Below are 16038 nucleotides of genomic sequence, written 5' to 3'. Positions count from 1 at the left end.
CAGGTGTGAGCCCAAACAGGATAAAGAGTTGCAAATTGTGAAACTCGGGGAATAGAAAAGTTGAGAATTGTGTAGCCACTGGAAAAAAAGTTTTAAAAGCTCCCTTTTTGATTTGACCGCAGTTTCTTGCATCACTCATCTTTAATGAAACTAAGAAAATGCTACCTTACCATCTCGTTGCTTTCCCTGTTCAATCTATTCTGGGGCTAAGGGAGAGACATGGAGAGTTGTATGATGTGCATGAGAGTTGCAGCGATGTGGATGAATAATCCATTGGTACTTGGTAACAATAGATTGGATAACAATATCGCATTATTCTTGTATTAAAACTAGCAGAGTAAGGTGTTGGCCCTTTGGCTCTTTGCAAGCCTGTCCTTGGAGAACAATGCCTCGTTTATTGTATCTGATTCATCATTAGCTCTGTGCAAGAATGCATGAACCGCAGAGGCCAAGCAACAGCACCTCAATTAATTGCATTCCTAATGGGGAGAGACTTTCTTTCTATGTCAGTGCAAGCTATTTATTTTTAAATAAGTCCCGAGAAATGGAGGTAAAGGGAATTAAAAGGGATGAATGTTTTCAAAGATCAAAATGCTATTGATGAAAATTAATTTCCAGAATGCAATGAAGCGAAGCATGTACGGAATTCAATTGATATTTGGAAAATCTGCCTCTATTGTGTGTTTTATATTATTCAAGAAGTCATAACGTTTACTAATTGGAACTTGAATACCTTTGAAAGGGATAACATTTGCATGGTTCAGAGAAAGAGAGCAGAATTGGTACTTTCCAGACCAGGTGCTCTCAGCTACTAATAAGCACAGAAGTGGGGCAGTGAAGTGGAAAAGATGAGCTTGCTGTAGTCATGTGCGGCTGGACAAGGAAGGCTTGCAGGAATTTTAATTTAGTTTAGAGATACAGTGCAGAAACCGGCCCTTCTGCCCACCGAGTCCGCACAGACCAGCAATCCCTGCAATTTAACACTATCCTACACACACTAGGGACAGTTTACACATACACCAAGCCAAGTGACTTACATACCTGTATGTCTTTGGAATGTCTCCAATGAGGTAGATGGTGTCTCCAATGAGATAGATGGGGTCTCCAATTAGATAGATGGGGTCTCCAATGAGATAGATGGGGTCTCCAATTAGATAGATGGGGTCTCCAATGAGGTAGATGGGGTCTCCAATGAGGTAGATGGGGTCTCCAATGTAGCAGTGGGGCATCCAATGAGGTAGATGGGGTCTCCAATGAGGTAGATGCTACAATGATAACATATAGCATTGCATTATATTAATATGTTATTATATTAACATATAATAATATGTAGTATTGGGAAACATCTCTACGTCCCAAAACCTAAAATACAGGCCAGTTATTGGAGATTGCCAAAAGCAAGACTTCGAAACCAGAATTAACTATGGTATTCTTACTATTGTATACTGAATACTCTATTAAAAATGTCTTGGGATATTTTTTCATGTTAAATGTTGAAATGATTATTGTTCCATTCCTTAAGGATACCCAATAAAAATGAGGAACTGTAAAAACCGCGCTGAACTTTTTCCGCCTTCTTGATCCCAGGAGGGTAATGTTAAAATGCATTTCTAAGGCTGCCTCAGTTAACTGTTGATTGAATTGAGATCCTTCTGATCCACACAGTCCAGTAGCACACCATGGAGTGCAGTTGCAGTACAATCTATTATTGCAGACTTCTCACACGGTGTGAATAGCAACTTGGCAAGTTAAAGCTAGATCCTAAAACTGTCACTACCATTTTATTCAGTGAGACTGATGCTGTTGTCCTTGGAGAGACTGTGCAGGTGAAGCACTTTGCTGAAAAATCACTCAAACAAAAGCCCATTAGTCCTCAAAGTAGTGCAGCCAGTCCAACAGTGAAGCTTTTATCACATTGTCATTGAAGGGGAGCTGTGGACCTGGTGCTGTCTGATAAGGGAAGGGTTTTCAAATGCGCATTCCATGTGCAGAATAAGGATTTTTCCAACTCACGGAGGCAGTCATCAAGATAAAAAAGAAAATGACGTCAAGTGAAAATTTAATATGGATTTATTTTGTGGAGAAATCAGATTTTAGCGATAAATTGCATCCAGCAACGAAAGATGCTTATGTAGGTGACCATTTTTCTAGGTTATCTCAAATAGGCAATGTAGATTAAATAATTACATGATCCCGTAAAGAATATTAGTTATAAAATTAGAAGTAAAGTACATTAGTTTTTTATTTGGGGAAAATAAACTGTTTGGAGGAATTCAATGGGTCACACAACATCTGTGGAGGGAAATGGACAGGTGATGTATTGGGTCAGGACCCTTCTTCAGAACGAGAGTAAGATTCACTCGGGGGGTGGGAGTGGGTTCACCTGAAGTATTTGCCTGTTCTTGTTTGCCAGTGTGGCAGTCGCTCATTCTCTGTGTCGTGCTGCATGGTCCCCATCTCCTGAAATGTGCCGCACCAAATGATCAATATCGCTGATGGACAACTGACATGGGCCGTTTACTTTAGTTTAGAGATACGGCAGGAAAACAGGGAAATTCGGCCAACCGAGTTCGCGCTGACCAGCTGACCAGCGCACTATCCTACGCATTGGGGACAATTTTCAATTTTTACCGAAGCCAAGTTAGCTTACAAACCTGTACGTCTTTGGTGTGTGGGAGGAAACCGGAGCACCAGGAGAAAACACACGTTGTCATGGGGAGAACGTACAAACTCCGTACAGAAATCAACCATAGTCAGGATCTAACCTGGGTCTCTAGCGCTGCAAGGTAACAACTCTACCGCTGAGCCACTGTGCCACCACTTGTTGTTATACAAACATAGAAACATAGAAAATAGGTGCAGGAGTAGGCCATTCGGCCCTTCGAGCCAGCACCGCCATTCAATATGATCATGGCTGATCATCCAACTCAGTATCCTGTACCTGCCTTCTCTCCATACCCCCTGATCCCTTTAGCCACAAGGGCCACATCTAACTCCCTCTTAAATATAGCCAATGAACTGGCCTCAACTACCTTCTGTGGCAGAGAATTCCACAGATTCACCACTCTCTGTGTAAAAAATGTTTTTCTCATCTCGGTCCTAAATGATTTCCCCTTTATCCTTAAACTGTGACCCCTTGTTCTGGACTTCCACAACATCGGGAACAATCTTCCTGCATCTAGCCTGTCCAACCCCTTAAGAATTTTGTACGTTTCTATAAGATCCCCCCTCAAGCTTCTAAATTCTAGCGAGTACAAATCGAGTCTATCCAGTCTTTCTTCATATGAAAGTCATGCCATCCCAGGAATCAGTCTGGTGAACCTTCTCTGTACACCCTCTATGGCAAGAATGTCTATCCTCAGATTAGGAGACCAAAACTGTACACAATACTCCAGGTGTGGTCTCACCAGGTATAGGTTTCTAAATCCACAGTTTGAGCTTTCCTAGCATCCTGCAGCAGATTGCCAGGGATACAATAGGCACAGTGGTGCAGCGGTAGAGCTGTTGCCTTATAGTGCCAGTGACCCGGGTTCAATCCTGACTATGGGTGCTGTCTGTACGGAGTTTGCTAGTTCTACCTGTGACCTCGTGGGTTTTCTTCAGGTTTCTTTCCGCACTCCAAAGATGTACAGGTTTGTAGGTTGTGCAGGAAGGAACTGCAGAACTACTGAAGATAGACAGAAAATGCTGGAGTAACTCAGCGGGACAGGCAGCATCTCTGGAGAGAAGGAATGGGTGATGTTTCAGGTTGAGACCCTTTTGTCGGTTAATTGGCTTTGGTAAAATTGTAAATTGTCTCTAACGTGTAGGGACACTAAAACATGGACTTTGGTAAGTTGTGGATATTGAGGAAGGTTGTCAAAGTACATAGCAGGACGTAGATCAGTTGGAAATGTGGGCGGAGAAATGGCGGGTGAAGTTGAGCACAAGTGTGAGACATTGCATATTGGAAGGTCAAATGCAAGAGAAAAGTAGCCACTAAATGGTAGAAGGTAGACAAAGGTGCTGGACAAACTCAGCAGGTGCAGCAGCATCTATGGAGCGAAGAAAATAGGCAACGTTTCCTATTTCCTTCGCTCCATAGATGCTGCTGCACCTGCTGAGTTTCTCCAGCACTTTTGTCTCCCTTTGATTTTCCAGCATCTGCAGTTCCTTCTTAAACACTAAATGGTAGAACCTTTTGAGGCATTGAGGGATCTTCGGGTGCGAGTGTTTCAATCGCTGAAAGCGGCAACACAAGTGGACAGGTTGGTCAAGAAGATATGCGTGTTCTTCCTTCTTCAGTTGGGGCATTGGGGAAACTCATCTCCCCGCTACCTTCAGGTAGAAGGTACAGGAGCCTGAAGACTGCAACAACCAGGTTCAGGGATAGCTACTTCCTCACAGCCATCAGGCTATTAAACTTGGCTCAGACAAAACTCTGAACATTGATAGCCCATTATCTAGCAATGTTACAAAATTTTGAGATTTAAAAAATCAAGTCTGCAATTTATCCCATCAGATAAAGCATAAAAATAAGTTTAATTTGACACCTAATTCACTTTCATATCTCAAGTATTTAAAAAGTTATGGCCATTTTCATACTGGGAAATTAGCATCTTGTTCCCTACTGATTTTCTATGGACATAACAAAAAAGTTGTGATCGTGAACAGTCAAAAGCCCATAACTTTCTTAAAAATTAAGAGAACTAAATGAAATTTTCAGTTATCATAGATTGAAGCATTCTGAAACAAATATAAAATTATCTTACTTGGATGACCTGAAATTAAAGCATATAATTAGTTAGTTACCTAATTGTAGCTAATTTCAGACTTCAATTACTAGATCTAAACATCTATCCATTTCTTAATAAATGATTAACATTTTTAAATAGCCTAAATGTCCAAATAATATTCACAAATAATTCACAATAAAACATGATTTTTAAATCTCATTTACATTAATTTATAGACCAAATGGAAGGAATTTAGTGTTCAATTGCTGTAAATTAAAGTCCATTTAAATCAGCTTTCTAGTGGGTCCCTGTGGAACGCGCTGGTTTAGAACGTTCACATTGCGGTAGATTTGTGCCTCAAATGCCGAGAAAAATACTGCGGGATATAATGGGCCCAAAATGAGCTACTCGCAATATTAAACTTTGTATAAAGGGATCTTTAGAAGCCCTTTTTAATGTAAAAATATACAGCCTACCTTCTGCTATTTGCTTTATGAGACCCTGCGGTTGCTGGTGTTCGCGGGTTTAGAGGTTGATTTTTAAACTACTATAACTATTATACGAGGCCTTTAAAACTAATAATAGCTTTTGCGACGGGGTCTTCCAGCGATTTTTCGTTAATAATTAACTAGGCTGAACATCTTCGATTTGAACAGCCTAGAGAAAATTGCGTTTTAAACCCGCCCCCCTCTAAACGGCACCAAAATCGCGCACACCCGCAGCGACAGATTTTCAGCGACGCTTCAGGTAGGCTTTGCAACATACCTACATTATCTGTTATTTACACTTTATCAGTTTATTTATTCATGTGTGTGTATATACGTATATAATGGTATATGGACACACTGATCTGTTTTGTAGTCAATGTCTACTATATTCTGTTGTGCTGAAGCAAAGCCAGAATTTCATTGTCCTGTCAGGGACACATGACAATAAACTCACTTGACTTGACATTGAGCACAAAATCTGGCAAGTCATGTTGCAGCTGTGTCAAACTTTGGTGAGACCACGTTTGGAGTTCTTCATGCAATTCTAGTCGCCACCCGAAACGTTGCCTATTTCCTTTGCTCCATAGATGCTGCCGCACCCGCTGAGTTTCTCCAGCACCTTTGTCTACCTTCTTCCATTTAGTGTCTACTTTTCTCATGCAATTGACCTCCCAATATGCAATGTCTCACACTTGTGCTCAACTTCACCCGCCATTTCTCCGCCCACATGCGGGGTGAGAAGATGCACAGATGGAGAAATTATCAATTACATGGAAGAAACGCTGCTTCTCAATTTAACTTCATTTCATGAAATGTTATTATTTTGCCACGGGATGAGAACGATTGTAGGCATTTTCCTTTGTGTATATATTGGGTTGTTGAAGCATTGAACACCTATTTTAATTGCTTGTGTGTGTTTGGAGCTATATTCCCCAACTGACCACTTCTACATCAGTGTATCATTACTAAACTATGCTCCATTTGTGCTCTTAGAAGTCGCTTCAAGAAAAATGATTTTGAAGCTAAATGACAAGATTATTCCATGCTTGACCAATCGTGCCTTTATCATTCGAACAGTATCTTCAATCATGGATTAGTGGGTCTATTAATATTATATGAGAGGCTGAAAGCTCATAAAATTCAAATGAATGATTCTAGATTTAATTAATTGACAAAAAGGAGTGAAATGTCAACGGTAGAACCTTATTAAGTGCTGTCAGCTATGTGTTACAGTCTTTAACAAAAAGATAGCAATCGCTATCCTTTGAGAGTCTGGCTAACAGTTTCACGTTTAAAGCACCATTCTCTTTTGCATTTGTCATTTTCATTACAATAGTGTTAAAAATGGTAGCACAATAGACATACAAAATTCTGTCAGCTCATTGAATTGTGACATTTACACGCAGAGCGAACAATGCATCCAAGCAAGAGACACAAAATGCTGGTGGATCCCAGCGGGTCAGGCAGGATCTCTGCAGAACATGGATATGGCTTCCCTGTGCCCCATCTGGACTTGCACTTTTTTCTCCCCTTCCACCTGCATTCCTTCCTCGAGCTTCACTATTCACAACTCTGCAATGCTTTTATCTCACACCTTGTGTCTTTTCATTTCTGGCTTTGTCCAACCATCTGCCTAACCCCCCCCCCCCCCCCCCCTCACTTGTGTTCACCAGCCAGGCTGTGCCTGCCCCATCCTCTCTTCCAGTTTTCTTCCTCCCCCCTCCAATCAGTCTGAAGAACGGACCCAACCTGAAACGTCACCTATTCATCGTCTCCAGAGATGCTGAAGAACCAATTACTCCAGCACTTTCTGTCTTTTTTGTAAACCAGCATATGCAGTTCCAGTCTGAAGAAGGGTTTCGACCTGAAACATTACCTATTTCCTTCACTCCATAGATGCTGCCTCACCCGCTGAGTTTCTCCAGCACTTTTGTCTACCTATGCAGTTCCTTATTTCAGTATCACGAGACTGCTTTTGGAAGTTATCAAAAGTCAAAGCATTGCAGAAGCTGGACTTGAGAGACAGTAACAGAAGACTGGTATTGAAAGTGTTTTATTATTGTGTTGTATATCGAGGTACAGTGGAAAACTCTATGTGTTAATCCAGTCAAATCACACCATACATGAGTACATTCATGCCATATCCAAGTAAAACAGGCAGTGCAAAGAGAAATACACCAGAGTGGAAGAGTCTTTGGGCTTGGATGATTGTCACTAATATATCTTGAGCTAGACTTGGAACATTTCTGAAAGCAAAGAAGTATATAAAATGTGTGTATGTATGTGTCCAAAATCAAGAAAATAATAGATCGGGTAAACACACAGAGTCTCTTGCCCAGAGCAGGGAAGTAGAGAGCCACAGAACATAGGCTAAGGGGAGAGGGAAATTTAATAGGAACCTGAGGAGTAACATTTTTGCACAAAGGGTGGCGGGTGTATGGAACGAGCTGCCGGAGGAGGTGGTTGAGGCAGGTACTTTAAGAAACATTTAGACAGGTACATGGATAAGGATTTGAGGAATATGGGCCAAACACGAGCAGGTGTGACCAGTGCAGATGGGACATGTTTGTTGGTGTGGGCAGTTTGGTCTGAAGGGCCTGTTTCCATGCTGTGTAACTCCACGAGTCAGAGGAGGATCATGAGATAGTGCAAGCGTGGTGGAGATTGGCATCAAAGGTGAAGCTTTAGAGTACTGTACATGTGCAGGAAGCTGCAACAGTACTGGCACCAACGTACTGAGAAAAGAGAAGAGGGGGAGGGCTTAGTATAACTGATACAAGAACTGATTCAACTCAACCGCACAGCATCAGACATGATAGTTCCTATAAACCACACCTTTGGAGAAAGGGAAGTGGGTTAAAGGAGAAGTTGTTCATGCAAGAAACACATTTAGCCAGGCGACTCAGGGTGATGGTGGAGGTGAACCCTGTCCAAGTAAGAGGTGAAGAGGCCTCAGACCATCATAGTGTGAAGTGTTTTGATATAGAAATATTGGACATCCCCTGAAAGCCAACCATTTGGGACTAGGAACATGGAAACTGTCCAAAGTATTAGATGATGCTATGGAGTTGCATATGTAAGTGGAAAGAGGCTGGATAAATGGGAGATAGTAGAGCTTTGAATGTAATGCAACAGTGCTCAATTCTAAGCTTAAAAGATGAAGTATATCCATTTTGACCTTACAGTATTCAAGCATTTATAAGAATGAAAGTATCTAATTGTAAACATGCAAAATACCAATGAGGTTTCAAGATAGTAATTTCCAACCAACAACATCTGGATATTTATCACTATTTTACAATTGCAATATGTTCCATACAACCAGTCCGACATTAAATAGGGGAGGGGGGGGGGGGGGGGGGGGGGGGGAGGGGTAATGCTGTGGTCGATGGCAGGTGGATGAAAGAAGAGAAACTGTTAATAGTTCATGATTTTTTTTAGCTGCAAAGAAACTCTTCAGATGGAATATTTTTGCTTTTCCCTTCGTCCCAATTGATAGACACAAAAAGCTGGAGTAACTAAGCGGTTCAGGCAGTATCTCCGGAGAAAAGGAATAGGTGATGTTTTGGGTCGAGACCCTTCTTCAGATTCTGAAGAAGACCCGGGTCCAATCCTGACCAAGGGTGTTGCCTGCACAGAGTTTGGACGTATTTGGAAAGGTATGCTGATGTGATCGGACTTGGTTGACACAACACTTTGGTTCTGTCTTTTTCTTCAGTAAACAAGCACAAGCCATGGATTGAGACATCCTACCACGGAGTGATTACGGAGAACAACAACATCGTGTTCCTGGACCCTCCTCTGGTCGCTCTGGACAAGGATGCCCCAGTACGCTATGCCGGTGAGTTATAACGCCATTAGTCTTCCCAAATGCTGAAGCTCGTGTTATATTTCATTGTATCCACGGGACTGTGACACACGATGACTCCTTTCGCGGTACAGATTCTCTTTGACGCCTTGCGATGACGGATGCCACTCTTGCGACAAGTCCATCTTGTGTTGGAAAGAAACAAATTGATTTGTGGGTTTTTTGGCAGCTGCTTTGAAACAAAATGAAAAGTGTTCACACTTACTAACAAAGAATGTTTTATTTTAGTGTGGTTGAGAGCTGTTTGGGGAACTTCAGCATCTCTTGTGGTCTATTATGTACATCTGTCTGTGGAGCACTATTGAAAGGCATTTGGATCAATGCCCTTGTGTTCGTGGCAATGATACCGTTAGGATAGTTAGTGCCAATGATTTATACTGGTGCGATTCGAAAACTTGAACTGCCATTGAAAGAAATGGCAATCTGATTCTAGCCTGACGGCTATATGATAATAGGGGGAATAATTAGAATTGCTGATGGCATCAATAACAATTTACATCATTAGCATGTTTACTAATACTTTTGACTTCTGGGTCATGAAAATAAATTAGCCTTTACTGAACCTTTTGATTGTTACTGACAATACGGCCCTGTGGTTTGGAATGCAATTACTGTTACGCTTTCGGAGGATGCCTGTAGTTGTAAGGTATCTCTAGGTTGATGGCACAGCTTTCCATATAGGCTTAGGGAATGAGGATTTCTGTATAGAACTGTTGAGTTGGTAGTTGTGATTTACTAGTATATTCAAACACTATTGATATCCAGTGCTATTTTTAACACGTAACCAATAACAAAGTTTAACATTGTTTAAGGGATCATATTTTCTCACTTGCCGGCTTCAGTTAATTAGTACGTTTTAATGACGCTAAGGAAAAAAAATTAGGATCTCTGATTTTATTGTACGTTGATAAGAAGGTAGTGGAATAATTTGACTTTTTCCTGTAGTGTACTGGTGATTTGAGGAAAATTAATTTAGATGGAAGTACCTTAGTTGAGTTTATTTGCGTGGAGTTTTTCCTTCTGTAGATTGATGGCTCCAGCTGGCTTTTTCCAATCAGTGTAAGATTTACGGTGTTATTACATGGCAGACGGCTGACTTCACTGCTTCCTGCTAGGACATGTTTTTGTCTAGTGTGACTTTCATTGGTTCCAGAGTATTGTCTGGAAGATTTTGTCGGTTCATCTGAAATCATCAAAGTGGTACAAGCTGATCGTTGCTCTTAAGTCACACAACCCTGCTGCCTTTTCAGAAAGGAGAGTATAATGCCCCTGTCCCACTTAGGAAACCTGAACGGAAACCCCTGGAGACTTGGCGCCCCACCCAAGGTTTCCGTGCGGTTCCCGGAGGTTTTTGTCTGTCTCCCTACCTGCTTCCACTACCTGCAACCTCCGGCAACCACCTGCAACCTCCGGCAACCACCTGCAACCTCCGGGAACCGCACGGAAACCTTGGGTGGGGCGCAAAGTCTCCAGAGGTTTCCTTTCAGGTTTCCTAAGTGGGACAGGGGCATTAAGAATATAAAAGTCTGATCTATAAACTTGAATACATGGAAGAAAATGTGAGATGCAATGTTATTTTACATTGTTGATTGGATGAAGGAAAATGTCTGCATAAATAATTGAAATATTTAATGATTTCTTATTCACGAAGAGAATACTCATGTGCTGCACATAAAATTATTTAATTGCTGTGTGAACTTTTTTATCACTGAATTAAATGCTACATCTGGCAAATCAAACACATTTAATCTAATTAAAATATAATAAAATTCTGTGTTTATAATTACACCATCATAACTAAAGTTATGCAGGTATTTACTAAATATGAACAAAACTCTCAAAAGTTTGTTTTAAAACAAATGTTACAATCTAAAATGAAAACAGGAATTAATGAAAATATAGCAGGTGAAACAGCATCTGTGGAGAGAGATGTACTGTCTGTATAACTCGTTATCACCTATCCCACAGCTAACAATGGACCATTGTGGGCTCCACCTCTCCTCGATCATCATTGCTTTTTGCATATCTTTCATTCATTTGTTCTATTTGCCTTCTATTTATCTTGTTTCCCTCTCACCTGACTCTCAGCCTGAAGAAGGGTCTCAACCCAAAACGTCACCTATTCCTTTTCTCCAGAGATGCTGCCTGACCCGCTGAGTTACTCCAGAAGGGTTAACATTCACGTCAGTGGCCTTTGAACAGGAATTAGAATTAAGTTTCAGAGAAGATGGGGTTGAGGGGACAGATCAGCTATGATTAAGCCTTTGCCACACGTTCTTATCCTCTTCACCCAATACAGCCATTCCCTCTGAATTCTCCATGTCTCCCTTCTTTTGCATCTTAAAGCAAGAGTCAAGACTGATTCTGATCTGATCCCACTATCCTTCATGTCCATTTTGGGGAGGATTTAAGATCATTTGGCTCCATGTCATTCAGATTAGTGCAAAGGATTTTGAGGTTTGAATAGTGTGGGATCCAATTTGTGTCAGAAATTCTGTTTCATGATGGTTCTGCTTATTTTTGTGGGAATTACATCTAAATACCATTACAAACATATGGCCGCTACCTGCCATCAATCTTGTTCTTCCTTCATGGTGAGTCATTCTAATTCCTTGCCCCCATCCAACCTCCACTGTGAAAACCAACATCAATGGAGTGGACATCTTTCAACTATTCATTCTAAAATACAACTTGGAACCAAATCCATTTGTTGTGGTCGATGCAAGGGAAGGGACAGGTTTTCACCATTAAGAGGCCTCAGAAAGTCCAGCCCAGCTAATGTTTGATATCTTTATTGTTATTAGCAGGGTTCAGGGTCAGCCGTGTCTGGACATTAATTCTGATGCCATCATCCTGGAGTATTGTGTGCAGTTTTGGTCCCCTAATTTGAGGAAGGACATTCTTGCTATTGAGGGAGTGCAGCGTAGGTTTACAAGGTTAATTCCCGGGATGGCGGGACTGTCATATGCTGAGAGAAAGGAGCAGCTGGGCTTGTACACTCTGGAGTTTAGAAGGATGAGAGGGAATCTCATTGAAACATATAAGATTGTTAACTGCTTGGACACGCTGGAGGCAGGAAACATGTTCCCGATTTTGGGGGAGTCCAGAACCAGGGGCCACAGTTTAAGAATAAGGAGTAAGCCATTTAGAACGGAGACGAGGAAACAGTTTTTCTCACGGAGAGTGGTGAGTCTGTGGAATTCTCTGCCTCAGAGGGCGGTGGAGGCAGGTTCTCTGGATGCTTTCAAGAGAGAGCTAGATAGGACTCTTAAAGATAGTGGAGTCAGGGGATATGGGGAGAAGGCAGGAACGGGGGGGTACTGATTGGGGATGATCAGCCATGATCACATTGAATGACGGTGCTGGCTCGTAGGGCGAAATGGCCTACTCCTGCACTTATTGTCTATTGTCTATTGTCTATCCTGGGAACGTCTCCTGTTCTTCCTCCTGAGACAGGAGCGGAATTTCATTTTGGCTTTATGACACCTGTTTAGATGTAATTAAAATGTTAATCTGATACTTCTTAATTATTTTGATAGAAAATAAACAAGTGTTTCCATTGATGCCTAAATATTCAAAACACACCAGCATCTCCACAGAACATAAAGCCATCATGGCGACATGAGGAACAGCAGCTGCTGGAATTGCAAAGTGCTGGAGGACCTCAGCGGGTTCGGGTAGCACCTGTGGAGCGAATGGAGAGGCGACGTTTCTTCGGAATTAGGTTGAGTCCCGAACTGAGAGGTCGCCTGTCCATTCCCATGGCAGATACTGCCTGACTCATCGAGTTGTTCCACCACTTTGTGTTTTAATAAAGTCTTCACGAATTGGTGCCATTTTTATATTTAATTTTAATTTTAATTTTATTATTTATTTCGAACAGAATAAAAGAATAAAAAGCAAATGTGAAACAGCATACAAAAAACAAAACAAGAATATTTATCAAGTGTCATAAACAATATCTATAAATAAATGAAATCGTATGTGTCCGAAAAGGAGCAGGAAGAAGTCAAAGCTGATTAATTCCCACCCCTTATTCAACTGCTTGTAATTATCTTATACAAATTTCGCAGCTATATGTACACCATATGTACACCAGCCACTATATGTACACCAAATTATTTACATTTATACACTAATCAAATATTTACAAAGCCATACAAAGAGAGAAAAAGAAAAAGAAAAGAAAAAACCCTGATATACTATACAGTATCTTAGTCATATATACAACCCATCACCCTATAATCACCCTTGCCAATACAATCAGTATAACAAATATCCCACTCACAATCACCTATCCTCATCCCAATATCCTTTTAAACAAGTGTTTTTGTACATCTTTTTAAACTGAATTATGCTTGTGCTAAGTTTTATCTCCTGTTCCAGACCATTCCACAAATTCACACCACAGATTGCTATGCACATACTTTTAAGAGTTGTTCTGACATTGAGTTTTTTTTAATTATGTTCCCCTCTCAAATTATACCCACCCTGTCTTTCCATAAACAGTGTTTGTATATTTCTTGGAAGTAAATTATTTCTTGCTTTGTACATGATTTGCGCAGTCTTAAATTTAACCAGATCAGTTTAATTTAAATTTCCATGTGTTCAGGACCTTTTTTTCTGCCAGCTTTGGACAGGTTTGGAGAGATATGATCCAAACACAGGCAGGTGGGACTAGTGTAGCCGGGACATGTTGGCCAGTGTGGGCACGTTGGGCCAAGGATACACTGTATCACTCTATGACTCGAGCTATCCCTCTCGTTACCTGAAGGTACCTCACCAAAGTGACCACTTAATCTCAAGCACATGCAGAAGATCCTCGTGCCTTGCAAAATCTCGTAAAGTCGCAGAACAATTTACAGTTAATAAAACACATTTTTGAAATGAAGTTGCGTTATGATGTGGGATTTATCAGCAGCCAGTTTGTGCATGTCATAATTCCTCAAAGAGCAATTAAATGCCAGTGTAATCTGCCATCACGGATCCCACATCACAACATAGTCGACACTTCAGAAATATCTCTTTGGCTTGTAACTGGCTTGGGACATCTAACATAATCTTGAGGTCATGAAAGGCACAAGATAAATTCAAATGTTTATTTTCATTTTTTGATGTTGCTTGATAGATAAGCAGTGATTCACAACCGAGAGGAGCTCTGGTCATTTACTTTGAAAGGCCAGCAGGGAAATGTATACGTACATTTGCAGGGAAGATGAGCTTCAATGGTGCTGTATTGTCACAGTGCAAATGCATAGTAGAAATCTTTTCTTACAAACTGTCCAGCAGAGTATTCCCATCTCAAAGCACAATCCTCCGATTAGCAAAGTGTACAGAAATAGTCCACTGGGTCCGCATGCAAGAAGCGCCATGTTTTGGCATCATTTTCAAAGTCCAGTCCACGCTCTCGCTCTTATGAGGGTTGCCCGATCCAGGCAAGCCCCAGGCTGCTGTGTGGATTAACCGGTGAACCGATGTCCCCCTCCTCACCCATCCACCTTTGTGTAGGCCAAAGGACCTATATCCATGCTGTATCTCTAAAGTCCAAACATTCTGCTGCCCCAGAAAATTATTTCACACTTTTGAGCCAGGGTTGATGGGAATGATAGAGCCAGCATCGTTAGAATCATACATACTGTACAGAACCACATTGGCCGCACCGGGTTCCCTCTCCTACCGGCCTTGCTCCCCTCCTGTTGATTCCGTCATCAACTCCAGCTCAGTCCACCCCGTCTCTGTTCTTCAGGGAAGGGCAGCGTTTGCCCAGTGGCTTCCTCTCTACCGTCCACAGCCCACCGGGTCTTCCCTTCTGCCGCAGGGGACAAGCAGTGACTGGCTCAGTGGCTCTCCGGCAACATCTTTCACTGTGCATCTTGAATTGCTGTTGAAATAAGAGCCTCACTGGACTATTTCAGATGGTCATAAAGATTTAAGCCTGCTGATATGCCTGGACTTGTTTCCTACAAAATTAGATCAGGCCCCAGAATTACCAGCCCAGTCATATTATCACGATGCTGGTGTTCTGGCATCGGAAAGCAACAAATGTGAAGAAGAAAAGGGGAGATGCAACGAGACCTGGGTGTCATGGTACACCAGTCATTGAAAGTAGGCATGCAGGTGCAGCAGGCAGTGAAGAAAGCGAATGGTATGTTAACATTCATAGCAAAAGGATTTGAGTATAAGAGCAGGGAGGTTCTACTACAGTTGTACAGGGTCTTGGTGAGACCACGCCTGGAGTATTGCATACAGTTTTGGTCTCCTAATCTGAGGAAAGACATTCTTGCCATAGAGGGAGCACAGAGAAGGTTCACCAGACTGATTCCTGGGATGTCAGGACTTTCATATGAAGAAAGACTGGATAGACTCGGCTTGTACTCGCTAGAATTTAGAAGATTGAGGGGGGATCTTATAGAAACTTACAAAATTCTTAAGGGGTTGGACAGGCTAGATGCAGGAAGATTATTCCCGATGTTGGGGACCGAGATGAGAAAATCATTTTTTACACAGAGAGTGGTGAATCTGTGGAATTCTCTGCCACAGAAGGTAGTTGAGGTCAGTTCATTGGCTATATTTAAGAGGGAGTTAGATGTGGCCCTTGTGGCTAAAGGGATCAGGGGATATGGGGAGAAGGCAGGTACAGGATACTGAGTTGGATGATCAGCCATGATCATATTGAATGGTGGTGCTGGCTCGAAGGGCCGAATGGCCTACTCCTGCACCTATTTTCTATGTTTCTATGTTTAAGAGGTGATCACTGTCGGAAGTGGTCATCGCCCATTGCATGAATGTAAGTTGCCTCTTATCAAAGCAAGTCTGATCAATCAGTATCAATCCAGGTCTGGCTGAATGCAGGCACTGATTATTTTGTTTTCAGAGGAATTTATAAAGATTGGATTTACCTCAGATATTCTGCATCTGACAGTATCGTGTCATCGAGTCATTACGCACTGAAACAGCCCCTTCAGCC

At 41.7% G+C, this 16038-nt stretch overlaps 1 protein-coding gene across 1 annotated transcript in view; it reads left to right on the top strand.

The window, feature by feature from the left end:
- clstn2 (calsyntenin 2) overlaps window positions 1-16038 on the top strand; it is a 530962-nt gene that overhangs the window by 219815 nt on the left and 295109 nt on the right. Inside the window, exon 3 of the mRNA XM_033031091.1 lies at window positions 8922-9044. Within this exon, the coding sequence (XP_032886982.1) occupies window positions 8922-9044 (123 nt within the window). The remainder of the gene's footprint in view (window positions 1-8921; window positions 9045-16038) is intronic.

This window comes from Amblyraja radiata, chromosome 13 (assembly GCF_010909765.2).
Source record: "Amblyraja radiata isolate CabotCenter1 chromosome 13, sAmbRad1.1.pri, whole genome shotgun sequence".
Taxonomy (NCBI): Eukaryota; Metazoa; Chordata; class Chondrichthyes; order Rajiformes; family Rajidae; genus Amblyraja; species Amblyraja radiata.
The sequence above is the reverse complement of the archived record's forward strand: the minus strand, read 5'-3'. Positions and strand labels throughout refer to the sequence as shown.